This window comes from Vigna unguiculata, chromosome 11 (assembly GCF_037176805.1).
Source record: "Vigna unguiculata cultivar grain cowpea cultivar isolate G323 ecotype 2 chromosome 11, ASM3717680v1, whole genome shotgun sequence".
NCBI lineage: Eukaryota > Viridiplantae > Streptophyta > Magnoliopsida > Fabales > Fabaceae > Vigna > Vigna unguiculata.
Genome location: NC_140802.1, coordinates 5,579,753 through 5,594,132, shown reverse-complemented (window position 1 = coordinate 5,594,132; position 14,380 = coordinate 5,579,753). Strand labels below are relative to the sequence as shown.

Here is a 14,380-nt window from a genome sequence, read left to right as displayed (position 1 = left end):
TGAGAATGGAATTGCTTAGTATTGGTAGTTCAAACCTAAGTAGTATCCATGATAATAATTATATAAAAAGTACTTTTAATATGACTAGTTTTATTATAAAATATTTAATATTATTAAAAATGTTTAAACATGTTATAATAACAAACTTTTATCTTGGTACACTAAAATTTATGAATGTTGTTCTCAAGTTTCTAATCGAAATTTATTGGTCCCTATTTTTTGACTTGATCTCTAACAATAACCTAATTCCTATTGTTAATATATAAGTGAATTTTACTTCCAAATTTGATTATCTATAAACCTTTAAAAATAAGGAGTTGATAATATTATATAAAATTCAACTTTTGGTATAAAACTTGTAATCAAGATTGATGATAATCGTTGTACTTCAAATCTAAAACCAGTCTTCACATTTCTAAAATAAGATACAATTAATCCCAAATGTCACGTGGCCAATTAACCACATCAACAAACAAGACTAAAAGAGATAAGGTGAAAAACAAAAACCAATTCCACCTTTTTTTTTCTTAAAAATGTCAAAGACCAAATCATTGATTCTAAAATACAATAACTAAGACCAAATTTGACACAAACATGAAGTCTCTAAAAACACATTTTGCTCTATTCTTATTCTTTCCCCAAGGAAATCCAAAGTGTGACATGATGAATGATGGAACATAGGATCACCCCTCTTCATTATTCATTCAAAAACTACAGAAGAAAAGCAGAATGGAAATTAAGGAAGGCAACAACCATGTTTTGATATTCATTGTGAACAAGTATGATGATCCACAAGGTTTGGCCTATATGGTTGGAAATATGAAAAGCTGTTAAAAGACTCAAAATTTGCTTGATCTGGTGGAGAAAGAAAACCCCTGATGAACTACTAAGTCCACTAAAAACTGTACAAGCTAACCGTGGACAAAATTGTCACTGGAGAAAATCAAACCCCACATATTTGTAAGCAAAAACAACCAAGTTGATTAACAGCTACCATCCACACACACCCCATTGGTAGTTGTACTTGTATATACACCATTTAAGGAACTATTGGGAGACTTGAACCCATTTCCATTGTGTGCTTTCAACATTGGTGAGTGTGAACCAAGTATCCCTGTTGCTATCTTTGTGCTATACCCTTTGCTTGCAGGCACAACTGTCTTATCACATGCTGCTGTTATCAACCCTGTCACAATCACACACTCTTCATTTAGTTCATTCAATGTGCCAATCTTTTTCAACCAAATTTGTAGTTTGGAACTTCCCAAGATGAAGATTCCCAACTTAATCAATGTAATAAATTCAATATTTGGTTCAGAACTAAAGAGGATTGCTATCAGCAATAACCATAGCAAGCTATGGAAGAAAAATAGCACAAAACACTAAACTTTGGCAAAATTATTAATGGCAAATGATTGATGGATTTTGGAATATCAGCATAACTGAGATGTCAAAATTGCACTTCATTCGCCTAGGAAGTGAATCAATTCATTTATCTTCAAGTTAAATAAAAATCAAGAGGAAGTAACTCTGGAAAAATACCTAAGAACAATGGAGAAGGTTTCCCTGGTCTTGACTTAAACTCGGGGTGAAATTGAGCACCGATGAAGAAAGGATGGCCAGGAAATTCAACTATCTGCATTTGTATAATTCATAGTCACATAATGATAAAAGGAATATATATATATATATATATATATATATATATATATATATATATATATATATATGTTTAACAGTTTGTGGCAATTTCAAGATTTAATGCCATAAGGGTTTAATCAATCTCAAGGACACACCTCCATGCGCTTCCCTGTTTCATCTTTGCCAACAAAAGACAGACCAGCACTCTCAAGTTGTGATATCAAGTCAGGATTAACCTGTACAGTATATAGAAAAGGGTTTAATATATGTTAAAATATCAAACACACCCATCAAATTATTTTGAAAGTTCAGCAAAAATACAACACTAAAAACTCAGCAGAGAATCTGAATTCGTATTGTATGAATGATTCTTAACACCTTTCACATAAAGGAAGCTTCTAAAAGTAAACACAATTTACCTCATATCGATGCCGATGTCGCTCATCAACAAAGTGTACATTGCCATACCTAATGAAAAAAAAAAATATCATATCACTGCTATATCAATTTTTGGAGACCAATATGGTACCATGTGAACTAAAACTCTTAACATAAAAGTGATAATGAATATATTCTTGTTGGAACAAAGATCATCAAAATTATAATCAGTGTTATCCCCTCAGGAAATGACAACATATGAAATATTTATTTATACTTACAACTTGGCCGATTTGCAGTCAGCAACGTGAAAGTAAGTTCTCCTCGAACCGAGACGCATAGTTCCCCCCATATGAGTCTTTGAACCCTATTGATATATATATAATACAAAGTTACAAACCATCTTAAGTAAATTTGCCAAGGAACAATATTATCACAATATGAACAGAGTAAAAAGGTGTATCAAGAAATATACTTCTGGCATAAATATGACACATGGATTTTTAGTTTTGGGATCAAATTCTGTGCTATTAGCATCATGAAGACCCAGAACAGATCTTGAAAACTCAATGACAGCAATTTGCATCCCCAAGCAAATGCCAAGAAATGGAACACTATTTTCTCGAGCATACTTGGCAGCAAGAATTTTTCCTTGCACACCTCTATCACCGAATCCTCCTGGAACTAGAATCCCATTAGCACCCTGCAATAAGAGTTTTTAGTCAACATCTACATTCCAATACATTCATTATCAATAAGAGTGTATTGACACACAATGAAAGCATTTAGTCTAAAACACTCCGAATGGTAGCAAGGAAAAAACCTTCAAAAGAGCCCAAGCAGCTTTATGTGCATCAGGATCCTGCAAGAAGTAAACATATCATCAGAGATTTGGCATAAAGTAAAACAAAAACAGTTAGATGACATGCAGAACAATAGAAAGATCTGTCCACCTCTTTAGAGGTATCATCTTCAAGATTTTCTGCAGGAACCCAGTCCACAACAAGCTTACGGTTGCAAGCAACAGAAGCATGCAAAAGTGCCTGCACAAAAGGACAAAGAACATAAGGGTCTGCAACATTATAGTTCAAACACTCCGTAGAGTATGGTTCATATCAAATTCACTTGAATGAGGAAATTCAATACATACCAAAGATTCAAAATCAATCTTACGTTATATACATGCATTCTGAGCAATAATAACAAGTCCTTGGCTTATCCTCACAAATATTACATCCTTTTAGACAGAAAGAAAACAAAAACCAAAAAGAAAAGGCAAAGGAGTTCATCCATAAAATGTAGTGATAAAATAAAGAAAGATACAATATTCCATGCAGGAAAATACAAATTTAACATGAAAAAACTTTCTCTGGTGTTTTTACTCAAGTAAATCTGTAAATATGTTGACTCACTCACTTAGCCACTGACATTATGAATGGAATTGCACAAAAAAACATAACATGTGAAAAAGCAATTCAATATATTTTGTGTTTGTAAGCCATAATTTATCACTAGTGATGTTATAACTCCCTATATATTCTGAAAAATCAATGCTTCCTTTTAGCCATTTTTCTTACTTTTCCTTATTTTCTTAAGGTTCTGTTGCTTTGCCTTAGTATACCAAATCCAGGTTTCCATGCATCAGAATCGTAGGGTGATATAGACACCCATTGCTGATTACATTACTGCAGATTAGTCATAACAAATGATATGAGTGCCTCTATGCTACAGATAACAGAGTCAGGACCACAAATTGATAAAACAGTGATTGAACTCTAATAAAAGCTAATGTACGGGTTGAACAGGACAAAATTTATACTTTAATTTAAGAGTTAGTTGGCCTTTATACGAGCACATTTTGTGGACATTGCAAAGATCACTGGCAAATTTTTCGTACCTTCAGTACAGAAAGATATGCATCTGAAAGATTTGTATATTTTCCCACCATTGCAATTCTAACCTGTGAAGAAAAAAAAATAGTTGTGCGCTCAGTACTAGCCACTACTCAGTGTTGATATTGAAACTCACTGATGGAATATACAAAAAAATTTTGGATGATATTACATCAGGAATATTGAAACTCACAGATTCGTTAAATTTGTCATATACTTTTGTTGTTGCAATCCACTCCTTAAAATTGGGCTCTGTAGCAACACTGCAAATAATAGGACCATAAAGATTAGCTGAATCACAGAACTGCTTGAGGTAACTGCCATCAGCACATAAATATGATGAAGATGTACAACAAATTAAAGAATGAGTTTGTCAAACAAACCCTCGAAGGTTTAATGTTTTCAGGATTGCCTCATGTGCCTTCTGGTCCTATTATAGTAAAAGAACATCAAAAAAGAGAAATTTTGGTTATTCTATGAATCACATTGCTTCGTAAAAAATAATGCTATTCAACTGTCTAGGAAAAAGAATACTAAACCACAAGCGAAACAACTTAAAACTCCACAAACAGGGTTTCAGTAATACAAAAAAAGTAGTTTCATAAAATCTCACAGAATTACTTACTCTTAATAGCAAAGGAATGTGCCAAATATTTGGAACATCATAGAGAGTGAGTATGTTTGATGACTGCGCAAGCAAAAGTTTCCTTTGAGTATGCAAGGGTATATAAAGATAACAAGGAGAAAATTGTCAACATTAGTATCGTTACCGGAACATGACAAAATTGAGAAAGTTTTTCCTTGACATTGTCATCAAGTTCCTGTAAAGGACAATGAAAAACTACAATCAAAATATGGAACCAACATGAAAACAAGGTTAAAAAGTAATAGACAGACCTTTGAACTGCGACAAGCAAGAAGATTTGGAGTCAACCCTAACCCTCTAAGTTGACGGACACTGTGCTGAGTTGGCTTTGTTTTCTGCAATACATTCCCAATCTATTTATTAACTGTGCAAAATAGATCTAAGATACAATCTAAATACATTTTCTCTTGTTTATTTCTAAGAAGGATGAATAAAAATTCTTCTCTGATAGCAAACAGTTTGCAATACCTGTTCACCAACAACATTGAGAACAGGCACCAAGCTGACATGAACTAAACAGAAGTTTCCGGGGCCTAGGAAAAGGAAACAGTAACATAAGCAAGACTACATTGTTGAAGTACACCAAACAGAAATTAGTGAATATAATTCAGTAGAATATGAGGTATCAGGCATGACAATTATTACCTACACGGTAGGAAAATTGCCCAAGTGCTTCAATAAAAGGCATGGACTCAATATCCCCTACATTAAAGAAAAGTCATTGGATTAACATTGAAAATATGAAGGTTCAGGCATTTTCATATTACTGTTACAGTCCTACTTAAAGTGAGAAATTCTGGTTTGACCCCATCCATGATATTTAAAATTAAAATATTGAATAATTAAAAAAATCTTATAAAGCTCACAGTGATGCCTAGCATGAGTTTATTTGGAAGAATAAAATTATAATGCTATTGGAAATCAAATTCTACTTCAATAAAAAAATATTTAAAAAATATCAATGTACCAATAGTTCCACCCAACTCAATGACACAGACATCAGCTGGGCCTTCTTTTCCATCAACTGGTATTTGTGCGACACGCTCTATCCATTCTTGGATGGCATCAGTAATGTGTGGAACAACCTACCAAAACAGCAAAGATGAAATCAGAACCAAGATGCATTCAACCCAAAACAAATATATTTGGAGATAAACCCAGAAGAGAGATGTACCTGCACGGTCTTGCCAAGATAATCTCCTCTTCTCTCCTTTGCAATAACAGACTAAAAAGCATTCAAAATAAAAACAAAAACATTAAGAATTCAAGCACGAATAGGAAGATTAACTGACTTCATGACATTTTAAAAGGGAAAAAAAGACAATTTACCAACCTGGTAAATTTTTCCAGTTGTGATATTATTGTCACGAGTTAACTTGAGGTCCAGGAAACGTTCATAGTTTCCAAGATCGAGGTCAACCTTTAACCAAATTGAAAATAAGACATGAATGAAAAGGTATCCTTTTACTAAAACTGAATTCAACCACAAGATTGAATATTCACATGATAATGCCCAATGCCATGTTATTCATCAACTGAGTTCAAAGAAATGAGTGCATAGCATCATGGCATTATATAAAAGGGGTCAGGTTTTTTACCTCACCGCCATCGTCTAAAACAAACACTTCGCCATGTTCAAAAGGAGACATCGTTCCTGCATCAGTGTTCAGATAGGGATCTGCAAGAGATAGATAAGTTTAATCACAACTCAAATTGCATAAAAACAAATATTATTTTGCATACCAAAAATACTTTCACAAACAAAGAAAGACCAGGCTTTCACATCATTACCAACTTAAAAAACACAAGCCAGCCATTTCCTCTATGCCAACAGAGATAAATTAAAATGCAATATTTCTCAGTTCCCCTTAGAACTTCACAATGTCATTCACCATTATTAATTAAGATATGTTCAACTTATTTCAAATAAATAGTCATTTGTCTTGGTTTCAATACAACTGTAAAAAAAAATCATTTATAAAGACGATAATAATCAATTCAGAAACATGCATACAAAATGTAACAAACGATCAGATGGTAAGAATTAAACTCACCATTCCATTGCATGGATATTTTAAAATAAAACTAAACAAAATAAATTTAAAAAAAAAAAAAAAACCCTTATTCTTTCCCGTACAAGATGCATGTTATTTTGCTCAATTCCATTCATTCTTGTTTCAAGCAAAAAATGGAACCGGCAAAACCTCCCCATTCCATTCGATATTTTTTCTATATTCCAAGAAACGAGTGACAATTAAATCAAAGAAACAAAAGAAAACAGAAAAATACCAATCTTGATAGAAGTAACTCGAAAGCCACAGGCCTGAAGGAGCACACCAATACTGCTTGCAGTGACTCCTTTCCCAAGTCCACTCACAACACCACCTGTCACCAACACGTACTTCATCTTTTTCTCTGAATCGAAACCCCTCTTTTGCTGTTTCTCCTACACCACATGCAAACACTCACACATGTCAGTAACCATAACACAAAAAACATCGTGAGACTCAAACACAACAGTGTTATTGGATTAATTAACCATTCCTAAGATCCACCAGTTGGCCACAAAACTACCAAAAACGATGAAACCACCAGAACCACCAAGAACAGAAACATTACACGAAAAATGCAAATATGAGATGACAAGATACACACGCGGCAGTGACATTGCATACACATCACCCACATGCAGAACCAAAGAAAGACGAGGAAAAAACTGACAAAGACCGAAACTTTACAGAAAAAGAGATGATGGGTGTGTGAGAAAACCTTAGGTGGCAATGAGGGTGATGGCGAAAAGGGTTATTTTTATCGTTTGGTAGGAAGAAAAAAGAAGAATAAAAAGGGGTATTGGTGGGAAAGTTTGAAGGGTTGGAATCTGAATCAGGAAAAGGAATGGAGTAGTGTTGAGAAGGAATGCGAGAGAGAGGAAAGAGAAAGAGAAGGTTTGAGTTTTAGAGTGGGTTTGATGGGAAGGAATGCGTGATGTGTGAATTGGTTGAACCCTTTTTCTTTCCCTCTCTGCAGCCACACTTCTCGTTTTTCTTCAGGCGGCGGGTGAACAACGAGCCTCCCTCCCCCTCTTTTTCAACTTATATAGCAACCAAAACCCACAAATTAAATACAAATAATCAAATATTTTATATTTTATTCAAATTTTAAAAAATATAAGTATTTTTTATTTACCTTTCTTAAATACAGTTAAGGAGCAGATACAAGTGTTGCATGATAACTTGCTTTAGTTTTTAACTTTTTGTCATTTGGCACATCATTGTAGTTAATTGTTAACCTTTTAATAGCTAAAATAACTTCTTGCCCTATTATTTGATTTTGGTTTAGCTATGTTTTTAAAAATAATTTATAACTTGTTTTAAATGCTACTTTCTAAACATTTTAAGTTTTTTTTTTATTGAAATGGTTGTTATGTTTACCTCTTTTACTATCTTTATTTATTCATTGCCGTGGTTTTATTATATTTTATTTTGTTTGTACAAGGAACAAATTCTTTATATTACATTTTAACTAAATGGATATAATAATGAAAATATGATATTTGTAACTATTATTGTAACAATTCAAAGATCCATATAACAAAGGTATTCAAAAAGCAAACACATAGGATAAGAGGATTAAGTTTAGTGCTTCAAAATATAGAAAAAGGTTTTCCAAAATAAAATATCAAATTATTTTTACATACTGCTACAAAATAAATATATAATGTAATCTACATATATCTTATTAGTCTCCTAAATCCTTAGATAATCTTAATGTTGTTCATAATTTACACATGCACACCTCTCTCTTTACTCACGTCAATAACACGGTCATAGCAAAGAGTAAAATTATGGACAACAAAGCTAAAGTCATTTAAAATATTAATAAAGGTTTATATATTATGGTCATAATAAAGGGTTTTTCATATAACTATATAGATTTAAATATTATGATCATAATAAAACATCTACCATACATCAATAACTTATTCCATCACAAACAATTTCACATCACATATATTCAACCCACTAATGCAGGGAAGGAAAATGACAGCGATTATTTTCAGTTTTTGGCTTCAGGTCCACAACCAAGGCATATACGGCTAAGGTAAAAAGGTAGTATTTTATGCCTCGGTTACTAACCCGAGGCATATTTAATATTTACTGCCTTGGTTTTCTCATAATCGAGGCCTAATGGGTAAACCTAATTAAAAAAATAAAGCTTCTTCTTCTTTCCCCTTCAAACCACCACAACTTCAATCTGCCATCGCACGCCCCCATCAAATCTCACTGGTTCAGCTCTCACGCTTGGTCGCCTCACGTGGACAGCACGTAACAATCGTCACCACTCTCGGCAACGCCAAACTCTTTCAGAAAACCATCGACGACGACATAGCCTTCGACCACCACATCTGCGTCCACCTCATCAAATTCCCTAACACCAGTGTGGGTCTACCGGAAGCTGTGGAAAATCTGGTTTCAGCCACCATGAGCACCACCGCCGCAAAAATCCACATGGCAGCGCACTTCATCCAGCCTCAGATCGAAGCTGTCCTGAAAGAGTCTCATCCCAATGTCTTCATCCCTGACATCCTCTTCACCTGGAGCAAGGACTTGTCCAAGACTTTTCAAATCCAGAGGCTCGTCTTCAACCCTATATCCATCTTCGACGTGTGCATGATCCAGGCCATTAACCCCCCGAAGCCTTTCTCTTCGATTCTGCATCGTACCAAATCCCTGGTCTCCCTCACCCTCTCACTCTCCCGGTGAAACCCTCGTTGGGTTTCGCAACGCTCACGGAGTTTCTTCTCAAAGATGAAGAGGACAATCATGGAGTCATCGTGATGGAGGAGCAAAATCAGTGGTGGCGCGACCTGGATTCTCTGAACCAGCGACTGCCCCTTTTTTTCGAATGAATAAGACGCAAGAACAGTGTTGCGATTTGGGGTTTTTAAACCTAATTGGGTTTACTGCCTCAGTTAATTCGAAACCGAGGCATAAACCTGAATAGGCTTCGGTTGAGTGGGACCCGAGGCATAAAATTGCGTCATTATTTTTGAATTTCAAAAAAGCAGGAAGGTTGGAATTTTTTGACAGCATTACTGCCTCGGTTGGAATTATAACCGAGGCATAAACACTCATAGGCCTTGGTTCTTTTGTAAACCGAGGCATAAAAGTTGTTTAAAATCACAAAAATGCCACCGCGTCTCTATCTACCTCGTTTGCGGGAGAACCGAGGCATATAAGACGCTGTCTAAACATGAAACTGCACTAGTGACCTTTCAAAGATATCCTAACTGAACAAAACTTCCAAAAGACACAATGTATTTATTACTCTAGGACCATGCACCTCCTATTTTCAAGGACTTTCCTCGCCATTCCATGGTTATACCTCAATTAAAATAGTATAATAGGTAAATCATCCATATGTAAGTTCAACCATGAAGTTAAACTCACACTGATGACCTCTTTTAACTCTCACTCTAAGTATTTTTATTCTATATGAGTTAAACACTTAGTTGAGTCAGGATATATTGTTGATTTGATGATGTTGTAACTTGTATATATTGAATTTGTATTGCTTGATGATGTGTGTATTGTTATTGATTTGTTGTTGATGTAGGTGTATTAGGAAATTGAATTAGAATTTAAAAATAAGAAAGAATGGATGAAAGGATGTTAATATACCCTTTTGTGAAAATGAAATTGAGGAAGATGATATTGAAAACAGTAGTTGAGACTAAAAATAGAAAAAATAAGGCTAGCATAGTTGATTATTAGAGGTATTATACTAGGAATGGGGTGGATAAGGATGGGAAAAAAAGAGCAAAGTGTAATGGTTGCAACAAAATATTTGTGTGTGGTGGAAGAAAATATGGAACTTCTCATTTGAATATGTTATGTTATGAAATATGATAAAAGAAAAAGGTGAAGATGTTGGTCAAATGATGCTAGATATCCAAGGAAAATTGAAGGGAAATAAAATAGATCAAGCAATGCACCATGAATTGTTGTGTGAACTAATTATTAGGCACAATTTGCCTTATAAATTTGTTGAGTATCCTGAACTCAGGAATTGGATAAGCTACTTGTGTCCTAATGCAATTATGGTTACTAGAAAGATGATATTGGGAGATTGTACATTAAAGAAAATATGATGCTTAAGAATTTGCTTGTTTCCATTCTTAGTGGGATTTTTTCACTTATGATTTGTGGACATCTATTAATACTGAGGGTTTCATATCTTCAACTGCTCATTTTGTGAACTTAAATTAAAAATTAAATAGTAAGCTTATAAACTTTTGCCACATGTCTACCTACCCCCTCCCCCTCCCCCTCCTTTCACACACACATAAAGGTTTTAAGTTGTTTAGGAAAGTTTATGAACTTTTGCAAGATTGAGACTTGAGAAAAAAGTATTTTTTATTACTTTGGACAATGCTTCTGCTAATGATGTGCTCCAAAATTCCTTAAGAATTCAACTTAATCTACAAAATTGTTTGATATGTGGGGGTTGAGGGGGGGGGGAATTCTTTCATATATATTGTTGTGCACACATATTGAATTTGATTGTTCAAGAAGGATTAAAAGTGTTTGGCAATGATTTGGATCAAATTAGAAATAACATCAAATATGTTAGGGGTTCAGAGACTATAATGGTAGAATTCAAACAATGTCTTGAAGAATTTGGCAATGTTGATTACATCATGTGGGTTGTTTCTTGATGTCTCTACACGATGGAACTCAACATGCTTGAAGCTCAAAAGTGTCCTAAAATATCAACATGTTTTTGGAAGCTTGTCATTTGGTTGGTGAATGTTAAAAATATTGCCCTTCAGAGGAAGGAGAGAGGACTCAAATTTTTTTAGGTTTTTATTGCCTTTTTATGATATCACAACCTTAATTTTTGCCACAAGTTATCCCAACTTGAATTTATATTTCTTACAAGCTTAGAAGATTCAAAGTTTGTTGATTGAGAATGTGAAGGATGGAGAGGAAGTATTAAAGAATGTGGTTAAATTGATGGTGGTCAAATCTGAAAAGTATTGGGATGAATATAGTGTTGTGCTTGCTTTTGGGGCAATTTTAAACCCAAGAATAAAATTACAAATATTGGTCTATTACTTTGAAAAAATTGATCCACTTACTTGTTAAATATTTAAAACAAATTGTCCTATAGTCAAATTTTTAATTTATTCAAGTCTTATTCCGTTATAGTTATTTGATCAGTTTTGTATAATATTTATTAATTTATTAACACTATAAGTATTAATCTATTCTTTTTAATTTATAATCTATATCTTATCATTTTTATTTTGTAACCGCTCAAAGTATATATAATTTATTACTAATTTTATTATTGTTGATATAATTTATTTTATTATTTTATTCTTTATGTTTTGTTATTATTCTGTTTTAAATTTAATTAACTATTAATCATATGAAAAAGTATTAATGACAAAATTATAATATTTATTTTATAATTAATTTTTGTAAAGTTAGTAATATATTTTTATTTTAATAATTATGATAATATATGATCTATTTTTTTTTATTTTTTATATCACCATAAAAAATTGACATATATAATAATACTAAATAAATGTGCTTATTTTTTTATGTTGAATAAAACATAATACTTTTCTTCAAATAGTTAAATTGATATAAGAGTTGGTGTTTTTTCCTTTTGTTCAAGAAAACAAATTATTATTTATGTAAAATAGTTGTATTAACCGCATTTTTTTTCAAATATTTTAAAATTATTATATTTATGTAAATTTCGTTTTTTTTACCTTTTTGTTCTCTTCATTTTTTTTTTGAAACATTATAATTTTTAAAATTTTATCACAACAAGTCAGATCTTTAAATAAAATTATTTATTATAAAAATTATTTATTTTCTTATTTGTATTATGCATTTGTTATTAATATTAATGAAAAATAGTTAAGAAGAGTGATCTCTTAACTTAGTTATGGGAAGGTGAAGAATGATGTATGCTTGAGCAAAAATATAAATTATATTAATTATTTTGGCTATTTAAAAGATTTGAAGAAAGTTATATTTTTCCAAATCTTAACTAACTCTTTCTTATATGGTAATAAAATTATATATCATGAAGGTGTAAATACTTTCTTAATATTCTATTATTATATATCTTTGTTACTTGCAAATTAGTTTTTTTTTTTTTTTTTTACGTGGAAGTTAAAGCCTCCTTAATAAGGAATTGAGAAGTTAAAATAGCATGTTTGGAAAAACTTTCAAGGCTCTTACAAATGAAAGATACGAAGAAAATAAAAAATATTTCTTTATTAATGAAAAATAATTTATGAGTTAGTTAACTTATTTTTATATAATTTCCAAAATTTTCATTTTTAATTTATGTATAAGCGAATTTTAATTATAAAAGGTCAAGTTTATTATTATATTTTTTTCTCATAAAAATCCTTTTAAATAACTTATCCAAACATGTTCGTTTTTATAACTTAAATATATAATTAGTCATATTTATTGTAATATTTATATAAATTAATAATATATATATACATATATATATATATATATATATATATATATATATATATGAATTAACTGCGTAAATGTAGTTTTAAAAACATTTTTCACGACTAAGTTTTAATAACTTTTTTTCTTATAATATGATGTAACATTTTTTAAGAAAAATTTTTATTTTTATAATTTAAAATTACTTCGTGTTGTAAAAAAATTTATCAAAATTTAATTTAAAAATATGATGATCCATTTTAAAATGATAGAGTAGAAAATGTAGAAATTGTTGAAAGAGTAAGAGAATCCTAAGATGAATTCCTTGCATGTGGTGATTCATGTTCCCAATGCATGATGCATCACTGCAACCTGACACATTATTGATGAATCTCTGTAGTATGGAATCAACATGCATTGGGTCTGTTAGAGGAAGGACCATCACACAATTTTTTAGAAATAGACACTTCCCTGCAATTTTTGCCAAACTCCAATGGCATTTTTCCATCATCAGATAAACCCTAACCCTAAATAGGTATATTCGTGGATATCAAGTGTTACACATGCATTGGGGCTTCATTCGGTGCTTAACAGTTCCAAGTTTCTTTCTTTGCCCATGCTTCTCTAATGCCAACACTTTTCACACTAACTCACCTTAAGTGAGCACTTTCTAAGAAAAATAAATAAAAAATCATAACTTAAATTAGCTAGTTCATAAATTTAAAATAACAATTTCTATATATATATTTAAACAAACTTAATCTTTACTGGCGTACACAAAAACACTGTCGTGATATTATATTAGTAGATGATGATAATATAATGTTATTAAGTTAATATATAAAATAAAATTATATTTATTGAAAATAAAGTAAAATATATCAGAAAAGATGAGAGAATAACGGTTGATAAATAGAGAAAAATAAAAGAGCAGAGATAGACGATTTTATAAAAAAGTTTGTAAAAGTAACGGTCAATTTTAAAAAATTTAATAAATAATTATATTTTAAATGATAAAATTGATATTTTGAAATGTGGACAAAAAAGAGGAAATCATCTTTATATATCTATAAATCGTTATAGATGAAGACCTAAAAGAAAAAAACAAGTAGAAACTATTTTTTGTAAATGTGTGTTGGGTTTAAGGTTTTTTGAAACTGTGTAGGGGAAATACAGTGTTAGAAATCTTTCTTCATATAAAAGTTAATTATTTAGTTTGTTTTAATTGGTATTTATAACGGTAGGAAATGGAACCTAAGATAAATTTAAATTGAATATGAATTTGGGATTTATAATAGTAACGTTACATATTACTAAATAAACAAAATTAC

General features: G+C 31.6%; 1 protein-coding gene across 2 annotated transcripts; it reads right to left on the bottom strand.

Annotated features, from left to right (window-relative positions):
* Positions 1-668: 668 nt before the first annotated feature.
* Positions 669-7,115, bottom strand: LOC114170627 (uncharacterized). 2 transcript variants are annotated; one of them, XM_028056146.2, is made up of 21 exons: positions 6,847-7,003; positions 6,156-6,235; positions 5,891-5,977; positions 5,732-5,782; positions 5,525-5,642; positions 5,203-5,259; positions 5,026-5,090; positions 4,809-4,892; positions 4,682-4,732; positions 4,537-4,599; positions 4,295-4,341; positions 4,105-4,174; positions 3,917-3,979; positions 2,973-3,062; positions 2,843-2,881; positions 2,495-2,722; positions 2,301-2,386; positions 2,061-2,109; positions 1,797-1,877; positions 1,543-1,636; positions 669-1,186 (listed from the first exon to the last, which is right to left on the bottom strand). In XM_028056146.2, the coding sequence occupies exons 1-21, from the start codon at positions 6,962-6,964 to the stop codon at positions 984-986; spliced, it is 1,824 nt and encodes a 607-aa protein (XP_027911947.1). In that variant the 5' UTR covers positions 6,965-7,003; the 3' UTR covers positions 669-983. The 2 variants fall into 2 exon arrangements, with proteins under 2 accessions (XP_027911947.1, XP_085525288.1); XM_085669162.1 differs by lacking the exons at positions 669-1,186; positions 1,543-1,636; positions 1,797-1,877; positions 2,061-2,109 and adding an exon at positions 7,097-7,115 and having other exon boundaries at positions 2,297-2,386.
* Positions 7,116-14,380: the final 7,265 nt, after the last annotated feature.

Excerpts from the sequence above, each read along its gene's own strand:
- LOC114170627 (XM_028056146.2), bottom strand. The coding sequence starts at position 6,964 with ATGAAGTACGTGTTGGTGACAGGTGGTGTTGTGAGTGGACTTGGGAAA. Across the intron at positions 4,893-5,025 it reads TCAATGTTGTTGGTGAACAG|AAAACAAAGCCAACTCAGCA; the intron begins GTATTGCAAACT and ends AATGTATTGCAG. Across the intron at positions 2,882-2,972 it reads AAGATGATACCTCTAAAGAG|GATCCTGATGCACATAAAGC; the intron begins GTGGACAGATCT and ends TACTTCTTGCAG.